Here is a 15,192-nt window from a genome sequence, read left to right on the forward strand (position 1 = left end):
ATTTGAAACTTCTAAATTTATCCAGAAAGACTTCTTTTATAAATTTTGGTAAAAAAAAAAAAAAACTTATTTTAACCTTTGATTCAATGAAAATTTTGATAAAAACTTAATTTGATACAAATTTAATGGAATAATTGGAGTCCAGTTTCGCCAATTTTTTTATCAGATTTAATTCTAATAAAACATTTGGTAATCTAAAAATAAAAAGAAAGTATGTGATATAAACATATAGTAATTTTTTTAAAATTTATGTTTTAATAAACAACATCTCCCATAAAAAAATAAAAATAAATAGTAAACATAGTCAATCAATGTATATTATAAAAAAATACATAACCAATCAAGTTATTTGTCAGCAAAATTTATTTTACTTTTTTCTTAAGATCATCTCCAACGGTTCATTAAAATTGACATCAAATTTAAAATTTGGTAAAAAAGTTACTTTTTGGTGCTTCAACGGTTGCACCAAATCGATATCAAAATGAGATTTCACCAAACAATTCATCAAATTGAGGACAGAATACTGATTTTATCAAAACACTATTTGTGACCGTTGGGGGAGACCAACCGGTCAACCAGTCGGTTGCCCGGCCGGTTGACCAACCGATCGACCACCAAAAAGTTCAAACAGTAAAAAAAAAAATATTTCTGCCTAATCGGTCGACCGGGTCGACCGATCGACCACTAAAAGGTTCAAAAAAAAAAAAAAAAAAAAAATTTCGCCTAACCGATTGACCAACTGGTTGTCCCGGCGCAAATTTAATGAAAGTTCACCATTGAAACGAGTGATATCAAATTTGATAAAATGAGTCATTTTTTAATCAGATTTGATAAAAAAAAAAGAATGCACCGTTGGAGATGGTCTGAGAAAAACGTTCAAGCTCCACATTTTCATCAATTCTTTCTCACCGTTTCTAAACCCTCGATTGGTAAAATCTAGCAAACAAACAACGGAAAAGAAGTGGGAATTATAATGATTCAATTGAAGATGGAGAGATTCTTCAAATTCATGGTGTTCTCTTTCTTTCTTCTATGTTCGTTATCTCTCTGTAATGCGATTGCTTCAAGATCTTCTTCTTCTTCATCATCAACCACAAGGCACACCAACAATTGGGCTGTCTTGGTCTGCACTTCTCGCTTCTGGTAACACTTCAATTTCCCCCTTTTCACTCTTTCTCTTTATACTCTGATAAAATTGAAGTTCGAAATTAGGCATTTCTGTGAAGTACATGATAGAGACAACTGGGGTTTGATTTGATTTCCACATTACACATTCTAAATTTTTGAAATGCTATTTTCGAAGGAAAGAGAGGGAATTTTCGCAGTTGATATCGAAATTAGGGTGTCATGCCAAGTGTTTGCTGGGGTAGTGGGGTTCAATTTGTATTTATACCATCTAAAGACTCTGAATTTGGGAGTTTTCAATTTTTCTGGATTTTCTGAATTTTGCTGTTAGAATTTTCTGGACAGCAACTCTATTTATTTATTTATTTTTAACCAATGGTGAAGCTGGTTTTTTCTTCTTTTATGTTCTACCGTTGAATGAGGAAGATAAAGAAAAAGAAGAAGAAAAAATGTTAAGAGATCTTCAAAAGCTTCAGAAAGTTTTCAAAATATGTTATTTATTGAATTGAAAGCATTGTAACTTTAAGGGGTCCAAACTCTAACAGGATTATGGCTTTCAAATTAGAAACTTAAGATTTTGACTTCTACTACTCTTCTAATCCAACTAAAGGCCATATTGAAAGTTTTGATAATGTAACTTGACCCAACTTATGATTCATGGATTGTAACTGCATCCTACATTGGGAAAACTAAAGAAAACCTACAAGTGACTAGGGGTATATGTCAACCTAAATGATCATGCAAATGGATACTTTGTAAAATCTGGAAAGTTGATTATGCAATGTCACAATAGGCTTCACCTTGAAATCAAACCGTATTCCCATGATTTTTCACATTGTCAAATTTGATTGGTTTTTGCCTGTTGTGGATGTGTCATCAGCTTCTCACAAAATTTAATATTTTCTGTGCATCCAAAAATACTAGATGTTCCTAAGTTTACCTTCTATTTATTTTTTTTATTTTTTTGATAAATAAGCATTTTACTGTGTCTTTGATGCTGTTAGTCAACAAGATGCCAAATTTGAGCCACCTTGTGATTGGTTTAAAGATTGAGTATTCTATATGACTCTACCTTGAAAGTGAACTTTCTTTTTCATTTTTGTTGTTCAGGTTTAATTATCGGCATATGGCCAATACCTTATCTTTATACAGGTATGTGACCATTTCGTTATCAATTCCTATGTTTATTTTAAATTTTGTCCAGCATACTCAGGCCTTGTTTGGTTTGTATTTGAGAAACATGTTTTGAGATAAAAAGTACGAAAATTTGTTTGGCTTGGTTTTTTTTCAAAAGATGTTTTGAAAAATTATTTTGAGAGAGAGTTTTGAAAAAAGTGATTGATTTGATGTGTATGAGAGAGAGATTTGTTTGGAAAATTTGTAAACCAAACAAGTTTTGGAAAAATTTTTTGGGAAAATTTGTTTGGTTTGATTACTTTTGAAAACTTATTTGTAGAGAATTTTTTCTAAAATTTTTTGAGAAACACAAACCAAACAAGGCCTTAGTTTTTCCAATTAAAATTGTTCATTTTGTGAAATTTTCAATTCAGGACAGTAAAAAGGCTAGGAATACCTGATGAGAGGATAATTCTTATGTTGGCTGATGATATGGCTTGCAATGCCCGGAACAAATACCCTGCCCAAGTCTTCAACAATGAGAACCACAGACTGAACTTGTATGGAGATAATGTTGAGGTGGCCTTTGTTTCTTTACTTGGAACTTGTGAATGTTATTTTGGGCAGTCATATGATCTTTGTCTTATTAAACATTCAAATATAGTTCCCACTTCACATATCAAAAAAGAGCAGAATTTGTTCCTTAGAGGTTCACATTCAAAATGATGGGAGACTAAATGTATATGTTGAATAAGATGGTTTTCAAAGTCAAGGTTGTGGCACTAATTTTCGGATAGAGTGTTAACTTCATAAATGTCTCTCAAATTTATGTTGCCTTTACTGTGCTAGTTCTTTATGATTTTATGATTTGTGGATTTTCTTGTAGAATCTTTTTTATTAAGCATAGTCAATCTTCTCAGTCCCCCAAGCTTGTGTTGGGTTAAGAAGTATGGACACTTGTAAGAAGGTGATGTATCCGTGTCGGACACCGACACTCTTTGGATACTTCCCCGACACGTATTCGACACTTTTCAAAACGTGTCCTATATTTTAAAGACCCGGACACTCTTTGGACACTTAGAGGACACACGTGTGTATCTCTTAAACACACGTGTCTATCGATTAGACACATATGAAACTAATTATAATTTGAACAAAATAACTTAAGATACAAATAATAAAACAAAAAGTATATAAATTTATAGGAATTTGTGTCATATTGCATTTTGTAGAAATTTAATGTATAAAGAGAAATGATTGTATTATTGATTGTAGTATATTTTGTATACAATGACTCTCCTATATATAGAAGAGAAAAACATATTCACCTACCACACTCAACTCTCACCTAACACACTTACATCTACCTACCACACTCAACTCTCACCTAACACACTCAACTTTACCTACCACACTTACAGCCCCCTCAAACTCAAGGAGGATAGATACTAACCAACTTGAGTTTGGAGAGAGTAACAAAACAGGAAAGTAAACTGATAAATAAAAACAAAACAGGATAGGAGACACGATATGGTCGTGTCAGACAGTTTACGGGGTCATGTCGGACTGTTGTAGCAGACACTGTGTGGTCGTGTCAGACCGTTGTAGAAGACAGTTTATGGGGTCATGTCGGACCGTTGTAGCAGGACAGTTTACGAGGTCATGTCGGACCGTTGTAGCAGACACTGTTTGGTCGTGTCAGACCGATGTAGAAGACAGTTTATAGGGTCATGTCGGATCGTTGTAGAAGACAGTTTATGGGGTCATGTCGGACCGGTGTAGAAGACAGTTTACGGGGTCATGTCGGACCGTTAAAAAGTCGCACCCTCAAAAGGTGTGCCCAATCTTTCAAAAGGCGTGCCATCAAAAGGCGTGCCCAATCCATAAAAAGGCGTGCCATCAAAAGGCGAGCCCAAGTCATAAAAAGATGTGCCGGACATGATGGCGAGGCGCGTCACCACATTGGCTTGCGCGCCCGTTTTGTCGTCTGGCGTCAAGTGGCGCGCGATGCGCGTGTCTGCCTTGGCTATTTAACCCAAGGGTGAGGCGGAGGCTATGCAAACCAGTCTGAAACCTCTGAACTCTCGGAGAGCTTGTCTCTAAGAGCTGCAAACTATGTTACATGGACTCTTCAAATTAAATCAAATACCCGTGTCGGACACCCGACACTCGGACAAGGGTATGGGATATGTGTCGGATGCTTTTCAACGGATACTTCTTATATAATTATATATAACACTATTATTATATGAATATATTGTTATATAATTGCTATAAATGTCATTTTGACACTATAAGTTAAATATAATACCATTTTATCTCACATATTAGATTAAAAATATAAAAATATGTCATTTTTTTGCCGAGTCCACGTATCCTTAAATTTATGATTTGATGAGTCCGACCTCTAGATACATACCCGCACCCGACACCCATACCCGAGTCCATGTAACATAGGCTGCAAATCTTGAAACACTCTATAACCAACCCTGTCTGACAGTACCAATCGGTAATCGCTGCTTCTCTGAAACACTTAGCAACCCAAAAACATGGCCTCGTCTTCCCGTTCAGCTACCCAGAATATGGCCTCTTCGTCCCGTGGTCTGCTCACTCTCTTTCCCGACCTCAACGAGTCAACAAGAGAGATAACTGGTGCGGTGGCCAGTGAACCTCAACCAAGCGCCTCTGGTTTTGCTCCGTTGAACTTTCCGATGCGGTCGGTGGAGCAAAAAATGGCGGTGCAAACTGATATTGAGGCCAATCAGTATACTTTGAAGTCATGCGTAGAAACCATGACTGCGGTCACAAATTTGTCGCACCGGCTTCAGAGTAGGACAAATGAGGTGCAGCAGTTAAACGTCCAACTGGCTCTGCTCCAGTGCATGTATAAGGATGCGCGAGCAGAGATAAGTGTGCTAAAGGCGGAAAATAAGGAGCTGAAGCGGAAGGCCACCGTGATGTTCCGATTTGGAGGTCCGCCATATGCTGCAGTGGAGGAGCAAGGAGTAGTGATTGTGCCCAGTGGAGTGGGAAACACGGAGGCAACACTGTCAAGGGCCGCCCAGGACGGAGGCAAGAAGAAGAGACCGGCGGCAGAGTAGAGAAGAAAAATCCCGCCGGTGGATGTGGTTGTTTGTGTATTTGTTTTTTTTTTTTTTTTTTTGGTTGTGGTGTAAAATGGTGATCGGGGTTGATCCCTGAGATGAATAAAGTATGGTTTGGTGTGCAAAGCTATATGGTATGAATGGAATTTGAAAAAGATTAAAAATAATGTGAAAGAAAAATAAAGAAAGAAATAATAAAAATATATTTGAAATCAAAATGAAAGATGGGGAAATAAGGAAAGTGGTTTGGAGAAAATAAATAAAAATAATGGATTTTGAAATCAAACGGAGGAGAGAGAGGGGACAAGCCCATGTGAGGAAAAAAGGGGTTTAAAGAAAGTGAGGGAGTGGGTTGATTAAAAAAAGGATTGTGGGTTTGAAAGTGGAAAGATGAGAGAGAGATTAAATGCATGTCATGTGGGCCGTGTGTTTCTCTCTGAAAAAACCAAACATGCTGCCTTGTTTGTTTTCATGCACCACCGAGAAGAGAGAGCCCAGGTGCAGAGAGAGAGAGAGAGATTGGTGGCCATCATCTTGATCATCCATCTCCTCAAGAATAACATATTTTGCAGCTGGATTGGTTGTCGATGACCTTGCCACATTCTCTTCACCTATTTCACCCTTTTGTAGCTTTTGGTATTTGTACCAATTGAATAAGCTCATGCCAAACAGGATTGTAATAAGGCCAGCCCCTTTCAACCAAGTAAACTGATCATGGAAGTAAAAGACAGCAACCAAGATGGTGACAGCCTCCTTGACAACTCCTGCTATTGTCACAGTTACTGCACTAGTTACTGAAACAAGAATGTATTTTGTCAATACCATAAAAAAGGCGAGAGTTCCACCAAGAAACATGAGAAGGCAACTCCGAGTGATATGCCATGAACTATTGAAGTAATTGCTTGTTCTGAATTCATCCCAAGGATCCATTATCAGAGAGAGCATAGCAGTTGCCACTGCCATCACTGGAGTTACATAGCTCATCAGGGTAAGTGGATTTTTCAGACCATATACTTCTTTCTGAAGAAGAATCTGAGTCATGGTCCAACGAAATCCAGACATAACAGCAGCAAGCATAACAAAAATGAATCTCCAAAATTCAAATTCAGTTTCCTTCGCAACTGTTAACATTATTCCAATGGATATAATAAAAATGATACCGAAAAGTTTAAAGCTTGGAGACTCCAATCTAAATGCAAAAGCAAATATAAGGAGAAATATAGGAGCTGCTGATTTACACATAGTGGCAAATGTAACAGAGATGAAAACAAGGGAGGCCATCGAGGACATGTCTTGTGTTCTTACATCTGAACACATACACGGCACCGAGACAGTTAGAACAGGTCGGCGGCGGTGCCCGGAGTTGCAGCAGCGGGCAGTGAGCAAACAAACGAAGCTTTGGTTGACGAAGATGCAATCTGTATCTGCAGTAGGCCGAAATGAAACACTGGTTGCGAGAAGAGTTGGCGTCAATTCGAGCTAGCAGTGGTTTGAGTTGCTGCAGTGGTTATTGGCGGTGATTGGAGAGAAGGTATGTGTTGGAGGTTTCAATTGGTTGAGGTCTGGCGGGCGGTTAAGGCAAAGTTGCCGCCCGCCAGAAAGCGAAGAGCACCAAGAGCTTAACCTATAGCTCTGATACCATGTAGAAATTTAATGTATAAAGAGAAATGATTGTATTATTGATTGTAGTATATTTTGTATACAATGACTCTCCTATATATAGAAGAGAAAAACATATTCACCTACCACACTCAACTCTCACCTAACACACTTACATCTACCTACCACACTCAACTCTCACCTAACACACTCAACTTTACCTACCACACTTATCTTTGAATGATATATTCATATATATAATATATAACAAATATATAAAATTATATATTTCATGTGTGTCTCCCATGTGTCGTATCTTGCATTTTTTGAAAATTAGCATGTCGGCGTGTCTGTGCTGTGTCGCGTGCCCGTGTCCATGCTTCTTAGGTGTTGGGTTTCAGCTGTAGTGCTGTGCTTGAGAGCACAAATAGAAGACATTGGATATATGAATGTTTAAAAGGATGATCATATGTTTTGGTTCATGGAAAATTTTTCATTCAAGGATTTGTTTTTAGTTGGCAATATTATGGCCATTAAAAAATGAAAGAAGCTTTTGATTTTTAAATGTTGTTGAATGCTGACATAAATGTGGGTATTTGTTTACAGCTTAACTACCATTTCCACCTTCCTCTTTTTTATTTACTATTGGGTGTATTCATTAAGCAACCAAGCCGTTGTACTGGATGGGCTGGTCCTCTGCCTTCTTTGTTGTTGATATTATCAGCAGCTTTTCTTGTTAATAGACAAGTGCAAAGTTCCCACAGTTGCCAATTGTGATGTCAATTTCCCTGGTATTGTGTATATATGAGATTGGCTTTTTTTTCATGACTATAAAAGGTTAACTAATATGCTGCTAATGCTTAATGCTAAACATTAATCCACTCTTTAATGTATCATTCATTTAGTGTATTAAGCAACTAGCATGCCATTTTTGTATTTGGTAACGTAATTTTAGAAGTTTTCCTACACTTGCACATTCTAGATTGTATTCTGATTTTTCCATGCTCTGATATTGTCAGGTAGATTATCGAGGTTATGAAGTGACAGTTGAAAACTTTTTGCGAGTTTTAACAGGGCGTCATAAAACTGCAGTTCCAAGGTCAAAACGGCTTCTAAGCGATGAAGGAAGCCACATACTTCTATACATGACAGGACATGGGGGAGATGAATTTTTAAAATTTCAGGACTCAGAGGAGCTTCAAAGTCACGATTTAGCCGATGCAGTGAAACAAATGAAGGAAAAGCGTAGGTGAGAGCACGCCCTAAATGCTACATCTGTCTGTTTGGTCTTTTCATACTAATTAAATTTCATTATATTTTGATTGTGCAATAGAAAGACAATATGGTTTCAAACAATCATGACTAAGCATATAAATATAATAATTGCTATTAGTTAATTGTGATTTTAGAAAGGTCTGTTATATATATATGTCGGTCTTATGTTGAAATTTTAATAGGTATATAATATAATGAGGCCTTCTTCGTGGGTGTATTCAATTACAAGTTAAGCGCTTCTTTTTAAATGTTAATCTTCACTTTCAAGTAGTGAGCTTACACGCTCTTGATTATGATCAAAATTCAGATTCAAGGAGCTGTTGATAATGGTTGACACTTGCCAAGCTGCTACTCTCTTTTCTCAGGTTTGTGGTTATCTTTCTAATTGCTGTGACTATTCTATTTGTGTAATATTCTACGGACTCCTATTCAAGTTTTAAGTTCACATTTTGTCTGCTTGTTTGGGAATTTAATTTAATAGACCAGTTTGAGCGAATATCCTGGTAAGTGGTTTGAATGAAATACCAATTTTACCCCCAGTTTCTTGAAGATGCACACTCCACAGTCCATATGATAAAGACTACAAGAAACCTATGAAAAGCCAGGGTAGAGGCTTGCGCATATTCACATTGTTTCATACCTTCTTTCTTAGACAGTTGGCTTGGCTGAATCTCCCAGTTTTTTAAAATACTTATTAACCTCATTAACTCTTAAACTGGTCTGCTTTTCCTTGCTAACTGGTGTTTTGGTTTCAAAATGGTCCTTAATGGTAGAGAAATTTCACTTGCATTGGTTCTGGGTCAGCCAGTTTAATCCCCATTGGATGAGGGTCTGGAAGGGGTACATTGGTTACATACTAGACCTTTGACATTATTTGAAAGTGGTTGTCCTCAGGTTTGAACCCATAATCTCAAGGTTGATAGACTGAGCTTTAACCACTGAACTATTTTCCCGCTACTTCCTCCTTTTATCTTTTAATCAAATATCTATGTTGTTGATTAAAAAAATATATATATATCTTGAGAATTAGTCTTGATGTGGAGTGGAATATCATTTCTTTCCTTGCAGCTTCAATCTCCTGGTGTTTTGACTATTGGAAGTAGCATGAAGGGAGAAAACTCTTACTCACATCACTTGGACTCTGATGTAAGTATAGACTTACTGGCATTTCCATTTTGCAACTGAAATGTGATGGAATAATTTTATGCTTGGGGATGCTGTAATCCTTTTTGTTACAATCGTTGTCTATGTTACTGTAGCTTCTTTTTTATTACAATCGTTGTCTATGTTTCATTGTGTATCTTTGGTGACTGTCTCTTGTTCAAATTGTTTCTTTGTTACAGGTCGGTGTCTCTGTTGTGGATCGTTTCACATTTTATACCCTTGCATTCTTTGAGAGGCTAAATATATACGATAATGCTCCATTGAGCAGGTATGCTGCAATATGACATTTCCAAATGATCCACTTCTGCTGTTATTGCCTGCAGGCTGTTTTTCATTTTTTATTATTTCCTTAATTAATCTAGTCTTCACCTTAGTTGCCTTATTATTGGCTTGTGGCCTGTAGGTATGGTTAGTTTTCCCTTTTTTACTGCAATATCGGTGGCGTCAAGCACTGCAACTCCTGTGGTTTGCTTTGGGTTGGAGTTCAACAAGGCTCAACACAAGTTATAGTGACACTTGATGGAGGCCAAGCCGAGGCCGACCTCCATGTGGAGATCAACCCTATTTCAATTTTATAAGATCGTAGTAATTACCAGTTGCATATAAGATTGGAGCTAGTCAAATTGGATTGGTTTGACATGGGGTTCTAAAATGATATTCAGTACTTATTTTCCTTCGATGGTTATGAAGTTCAGTACTCAGAATGTATTTTTTCTTCTGTTATTCATTTTCTATGAGAAAGGAATATCAAGAAATATAGAACTAATGGATCAAAGAATGGATTTTCAATAACCTAAGACAAAATGAAAATTCTATGGGAGTATGGAAATTCTCCTGCCGTGATGCAAGGGCTATCTGCCCTTAGCCTTGTGGTATGGATTCAAGACATGAGAGTTTTCCTCTCCACTATAAAGTGGCGGTAAGGCTGCCTACCTTCTACCTCTCCCAGACCCTCCTGTAAGCAGGAACCTTGTGCATTGAGTATGAACTTAGGTGCTCCATTAGGATGACTTTGTCCATTTAAGATATATTGGAACGTTGTTTGTTCTGTCAGTTGTACTGGAAATATCCATTTTGAATATTTATTCCGGGTGATCTTCTGGCAAGATTATTTGTTTGCATCAATTTGAAACTTGTACAATGAATGATGAATTTTGTGGTTATTTGCAGTCTTTTCGGTTCATATAATCCAAGTATGTTGATGTCAACAGCATACTATCGAACAGATCTATACCAACGACAATTGCAGGAGGTATGAAGTTCCAGATCTGCTGTTTTCTTTTTCTATTTTTATTTGGATGGCTAATTAGATGAAATATTGAAGTGAGGAAGGGAGACCAACCCAAGTACACCACAAAAGTATAAAAGAGCTTGACAAGACCAGCAAATCCATGGTGATTTTAGGGGAAAGAGGCCTTTAAAATAACTATGGTTGGAAAGATAGTGTATGAAATCTTACTCTTAATGGTAAAATGATGGAAACCCAAGAAATCAAAATACATAACTATAAGAAATTGTTGTGACACAGTGATAGTCAACTTTGATGAACATAAAAGCTGGAACTAAACAGAAAATGAAAATGAAACATTAAACCTTTTCTCAAGTTAAGCTCTACCTTTTAGCTAGATTTTGCCATGATTACTTTATTATTGTATACAGTGTTGTCAGATTTGTACAATATCCAATACATGTCATATACATTATCACTCAGTAGATTAGTAGATTATGTATCGTATGAAGAAAGATACGTTTCCATATCGCACCTTTGAAGTAGATTATGAATTGTCAAAATCATCTCTAAAGAGGCTGTCCAAACTGCGAAGGACCACCTTGGATGGAACTTTCACCCATGTTTCTATATCACTTAGTAGCAATAAATCAGACAATATTCTGCATTCATTGCTTAAATTGCAGCTTCAAGCATTCTGCAGCTTATAGTCATTACTGCAACGGACCACCTTGGATGGAACTTTCACCCGTGTTTCTATATCACTTAGTAGCAATAAATCAGACAATATTCTGCATTCATTGCTTAAATTGCAGCTTCAAGCATTCTGCAGCTTATAGTCATTTTCTTTAAGAGTAGACATGATGGCCCCAACCCAATGTCACAGATACAATTTTTTTTTTTTTTTTTTTTTTTAAAAGAAGATTTTTTTTTGGTACTTGTATTCTCTTTAATACAAGTATCCAAATCATGCGGTTGTTTTTCAACATATCTTTCTATAATCAAGAACTTCCATTACCTTTAGCCTCTGTTGGTTTCTCATTTCTGAAAAGGAATCTTATAAACAATGTTGGTTGTCAAATATTTCCTTGCTTGATGAAATCTGCATAATAAAACAAGCACAGCTTACAGCTTTATAGGAAAAGGTTCCTCAAAATTTTTATTTTTATTTTTTTTCTTGGGGAAGGGGTTGGATAAGTTTTTTTGGTCCTATAACACTTTCCAAAATCCCAGCCATTCTAGTAGTTTCTTTCTGCATAAAATGCTAATGACAATTTTTGAGATCCATCCACGTGCCATAGGTTATATGAGCTGTACTATTATGTAGTGGGCTTGGGGTTCTTATAAACCAACCAAGATTAAGCATTCCTCCTAAAATAAATTGATCTAATTGGAGGAAATTCTTACTAATTTGCCGTTCCCACCTCATTAGGTTCCTGTCACAAACTTCTTTGGTTCAGTCATGGAAACTATTCACACTGATTCATCTTATAGAGCCCTCTCAGGCAGAGAGTCCCGCAAGGATAAAATCAAAATGCCGTTTGATCCATCAGCCAGCCTGCATGACCAGAGAACATCTTTAAATTCAAATGGCCAGCAAGAAATTAATGACTCAAACAAAAAGGTGAGTTCTGTCAGATTCTTTACAAGAAAAAAGTGTCCTATCAAAATTCAGTTGCACTTACTTGTGTTGTGAACCTTACTTTGTTATACGGGTGATGATGATACTGAGGGCAAACGATGCATGTTGTAGGATCAAGAGGTTGCTTGTCCTTTTACACGCATGATGGCTACATTTCATGACAAGATGGAAAAAATTGAAGATGTTGACACCTTGGTCAACTACGGATTTGTATTAATGCTGCCATTGGTGGCAGTTTCCACTTGGCTATCACGGTGAAGGTGAGATGCAATTTCCTTTCTGTTTGGTTTTTCTCTTGTGCTGAAATATTCTGGTGTTTGCACATAATAAGCAATCAATATATTTTTCATTTTTAGTCTAGATTCGTCAAGTTTACATAGCCTAATTGATCTTTCCATCTCCGTGGACAGCCTTTAGGACACGATACGGTTCGTTGTCATGCCTTCTGGGTTGACCATGAGCCTGTGATTTTCACGGATCTCATGAACCACGTCTAGGGTTGCAAATGAATAGAACCGTTTGTAAACAGACTTGAGTTCGGCTCAGTAAGAGCTTGTTCGAACTCAGTTCATTAATTTTTTTTTGCGTTCAAGCTCGAACTTGAACTCGAGCTCGTTAAATTTTTAATAAACAAACCCAAATATGCTAAAACTTGACTTATAAGCTCGGCTCGTTAGCTGGTTCGTTTAACATTTATTATTTATATATTAAATAATGTAAAAATATGTATAAAAAATAAGATAAATATGTTATTTATATATTTAAAAAATATAAGTGTAAAATAATAGTTAATTATAGATAGTATATTTACATAATAGTGGTGATAGATATTATTATTTTGGTAAAATGTTGTCTTTTTGTAGTATGTTTATATGTTGTATATATAATTATATAATCGAAATTTTAATTGTAACTTTAGTCTCATACCCAAGTATGAATTTAAAATTTTTTTGCTCGTTAAGGCTCGAGCTTGAGTCAAGCCTAAGTCAATTCAGTTCGAGCTTGGTTTGTTAAATTTTTATTAAGAGCTCCAACTCATTAAAATTTTAATAGACAAGCCCAAACACACTAAAGCTCGGCTCGGCTCGGCTCGGCTCGTGTGCAGCCCTAACCACATCTACCATCCTTTCCTGGACCATTTATATTCTGGTGTTTGCACATAAATAAGCAATCAATATATTTTCCATTTTTAGTCCAAATTCATCAAATTTACATGGCCGAATTGGATCTTTCCATCTCCTTGGTATTTGTTGATTTTTTTTTCAATTTGTGTCCCACAGATGAAATGTAGTCTGCTTATTTGTTTTACATACTGGCTTCTTCATTGATGAGTTTCAAACATCTTGATGCACGACCTTTGTGTTATTCTTATGTAGAACTTTATCGGTCCTTTTAAAAATTTCCAGGTACACAATTAGGAACTACTTTCATCCAATTCAGACTAGACTTCTCACATTTGGTCTCTAAGTGCCGTTTTTTTTGGGATTTCTGTCCTATACTTTGTCCGATTTTGATCTATTGCACATGCTTCGGGTTTACAAAATGGTGTTGCAGGAACTAAACAACCTCTGAAAGGCACGGGTTACGAGCAAATTTATTTAATCAGAGAAAACTACCAATCAGTGAGCGTGGGTCATCATGGTAGCTGTTGAAAGTCTTGATGGGACAGAGAACTGAATCAGTGATGCACATTACCCTCAATCTGCGCTTGTCGAGCATTTGAAGAAATGTCTGGGATCCTACCTAGCAGTCATTAATAGCTTCATTTTTTTTTTTTTTTTTAATCTTCTCATTTACACAGCATTAGAACTTCAGTTTATGCCTCTCTCTCTCTGTCACTGGACATCCTTCACTAACATAATGTGTTTGTTTCAACAGTTTGATTGGTTCTTGCAGATACTGGGATCTCAAAATTCGTAAATGGTTGATTTATTTGGTTGTTGAAATCACAACAGAGAAAATTTTAACATTAGAAGAAAAAAAAAAAGTTGGTTTCTTAGTTGTGATGCTTATGAACTGTGATTTATTTATTTCTAGTGAACGATGCCAAATTTATTGTTTTGGTCTAGCTTATGATCTAAGTTTTCGAACCGGATAATGCTACGTATCATGAAAAAAATATCATGAAAATGATCATGAAAGATTCTCTACCGTTAGATTACAAATACAAAAAAACACCATACACTAATCAAGGGATAGAAAATATTTATGAAACATTTTATGATATTTTTTTCATGATCCCTAGTATTATTCTTTCCAACCGTATATGATACCATTGATGGAAGTTCCTTGTGGATCGCCAGGTGTTTAGTTTGGAGAGGAAAAATTCCCAAGCATGAAGGACGAACACCAGTTAACTAAAATGTTGTGCCGGAAAAAAAAATCAACTTTTTTCATAGAAGAACCATATAGAGCCCCAATCTTGTACATGATACAAAACAGGAAATATGTTTTTGTTTTGTTTTTGCAAAAAATAAAATATAAAGAACCTATTTGCTCTTAAAAATTGATTGTTGACATTGGATTAATTGATACAAAATAAAAATAAAATGCATTATGATTCAAATAACAAGGACTACATTAAAAAATTGATTTACTTGGTTTATTAGTGAAATCTGTCCTTTTCTTTATTTATATGGATACCGACAGTTGTTACTCGTGATATTAGAGTAACAACTACTCCAAAATTAGGTTCCTTATTATTTAAGTTCCATCATAAAAAAATTAAAAAATTCCCTATTACTGTGTTGTCAATGGTGTAAATAAAGACCTATTTATAATTTGAGACAATTGCTTATATTGTGTAAAATAAATCGCACAATGCATAATGATTTTTTGGATGTAAATTTGACAAAGAAAAAATTACGGGAAGATTATAGTACACACTCTTCAGCGAGTGTATATCATATACACCTAGTAAATTAAAAAAAAAAAAGTGC

The 15,192-nt window shown here is 35.9% G+C and overlaps 2 protein-coding genes across 5 annotated transcripts; one reads left to right on the forward strand and one right to left on the reverse strand.

Moving 5' to 3' along the window:
* The first annotated feature begins 843 nt into the window (after positions 1-843).
* On the forward strand, positions 844-14,252 carry LOC114299440 (uncharacterized). Of its 4 annotated transcripts, none has more exons than XR_014338235.1 (12): positions 867-1,143; positions 2,236-2,277; positions 2,676-2,820; positions 7,964-8,193; positions 8,527-8,584; positions 9,288-9,365; positions 9,563-9,651; positions 10,554-10,635; positions 12,044-12,235; positions 12,365-12,513; positions 13,534-13,659; positions 13,808-14,252. XR_014338235.1 is itself a non-coding variant. In XM_082883519.1 (12 exons), the coding sequence occupies exons 1-10, from the start codon at positions 974-976 to the stop codon at positions 12,509-12,511; spliced, it is 1,233 nt and encodes a 410-aa protein (XP_082739645.1). In that variant the 5' UTR covers positions 867-973; the 3' UTR covers positions 12,512-12,513; positions 13,630-13,659; positions 13,808-14,252. The 4 variants fall into 4 exon arrangements, 3 of the variants coding, with proteins under 3 accessions (XP_082739647.1, XP_082739645.1, XP_082739646.1); XM_082883519.1 differs by having other exon boundaries at positions 13,630-13,659; XM_082883521.1 differs by lacking the exon at positions 13,534-13,659 and having other exon boundaries at positions 844-1,143.
* LOC114268384 (putative sugar phosphate/phosphate translocator At1g06470) lies at positions 5,612-6,812 on the reverse strand. The gene has a single exon (XM_028209554.2). It carries the CDS (start codon positions 6,660-6,662, stop codon positions 5,748-5,750), a length of 915 nt encoding a protein of 304 aa, XP_028065355.2. The 5' UTR covers positions 6,663-6,812; the 3' UTR covers positions 5,612-5,747.
* Positions 14,253-15,192: the final 940 nt, after the last annotated feature.

The sequence above is a fragment of the Camellia sinensis genome, chromosome 8 (assembly GCF_055761805.1).
Source record: "Camellia sinensis isolate YWXY chromosome 8, ASM5576180v1, whole genome shotgun sequence".
Taxonomy (NCBI): domain Eukaryota; kingdom Viridiplantae; phylum Streptophyta; class Magnoliopsida; order Ericales; family Theaceae; genus Camellia; species Camellia sinensis.

Excerpts from the sequence above, each read along its gene's own strand:
- LOC114268384 (XM_028209554.2), bottom strand. The coding sequence starts at position 6,662 with ATGTGTTCAGATGTAAGAACACAAGACATGTCCTCGATGGCCTCCCTT.
- LOC114299440 (XM_082883521.1), top strand. The coding sequence starts at position 974 with ATGATTCAATTGAAGATGGAGAGATTCTTCAAATTCATGGTGTTCTCT. Across the intron at positions 1,144-2,235 it reads GTCTGCACTTCTCGCTTCTG|GTTTAATTATCGGCATATGG; the intron begins GTAACACTTCAA and ends TTTGTTGTTCAG. Across the intron at positions 8,585-9,287 it reads CTGCTACTCTCTTTTCTCAG|CTTCAATCTCCTGGTGTTTT; the intron begins GTTTGTGGTTAT and ends CTTTCCTTGCAG.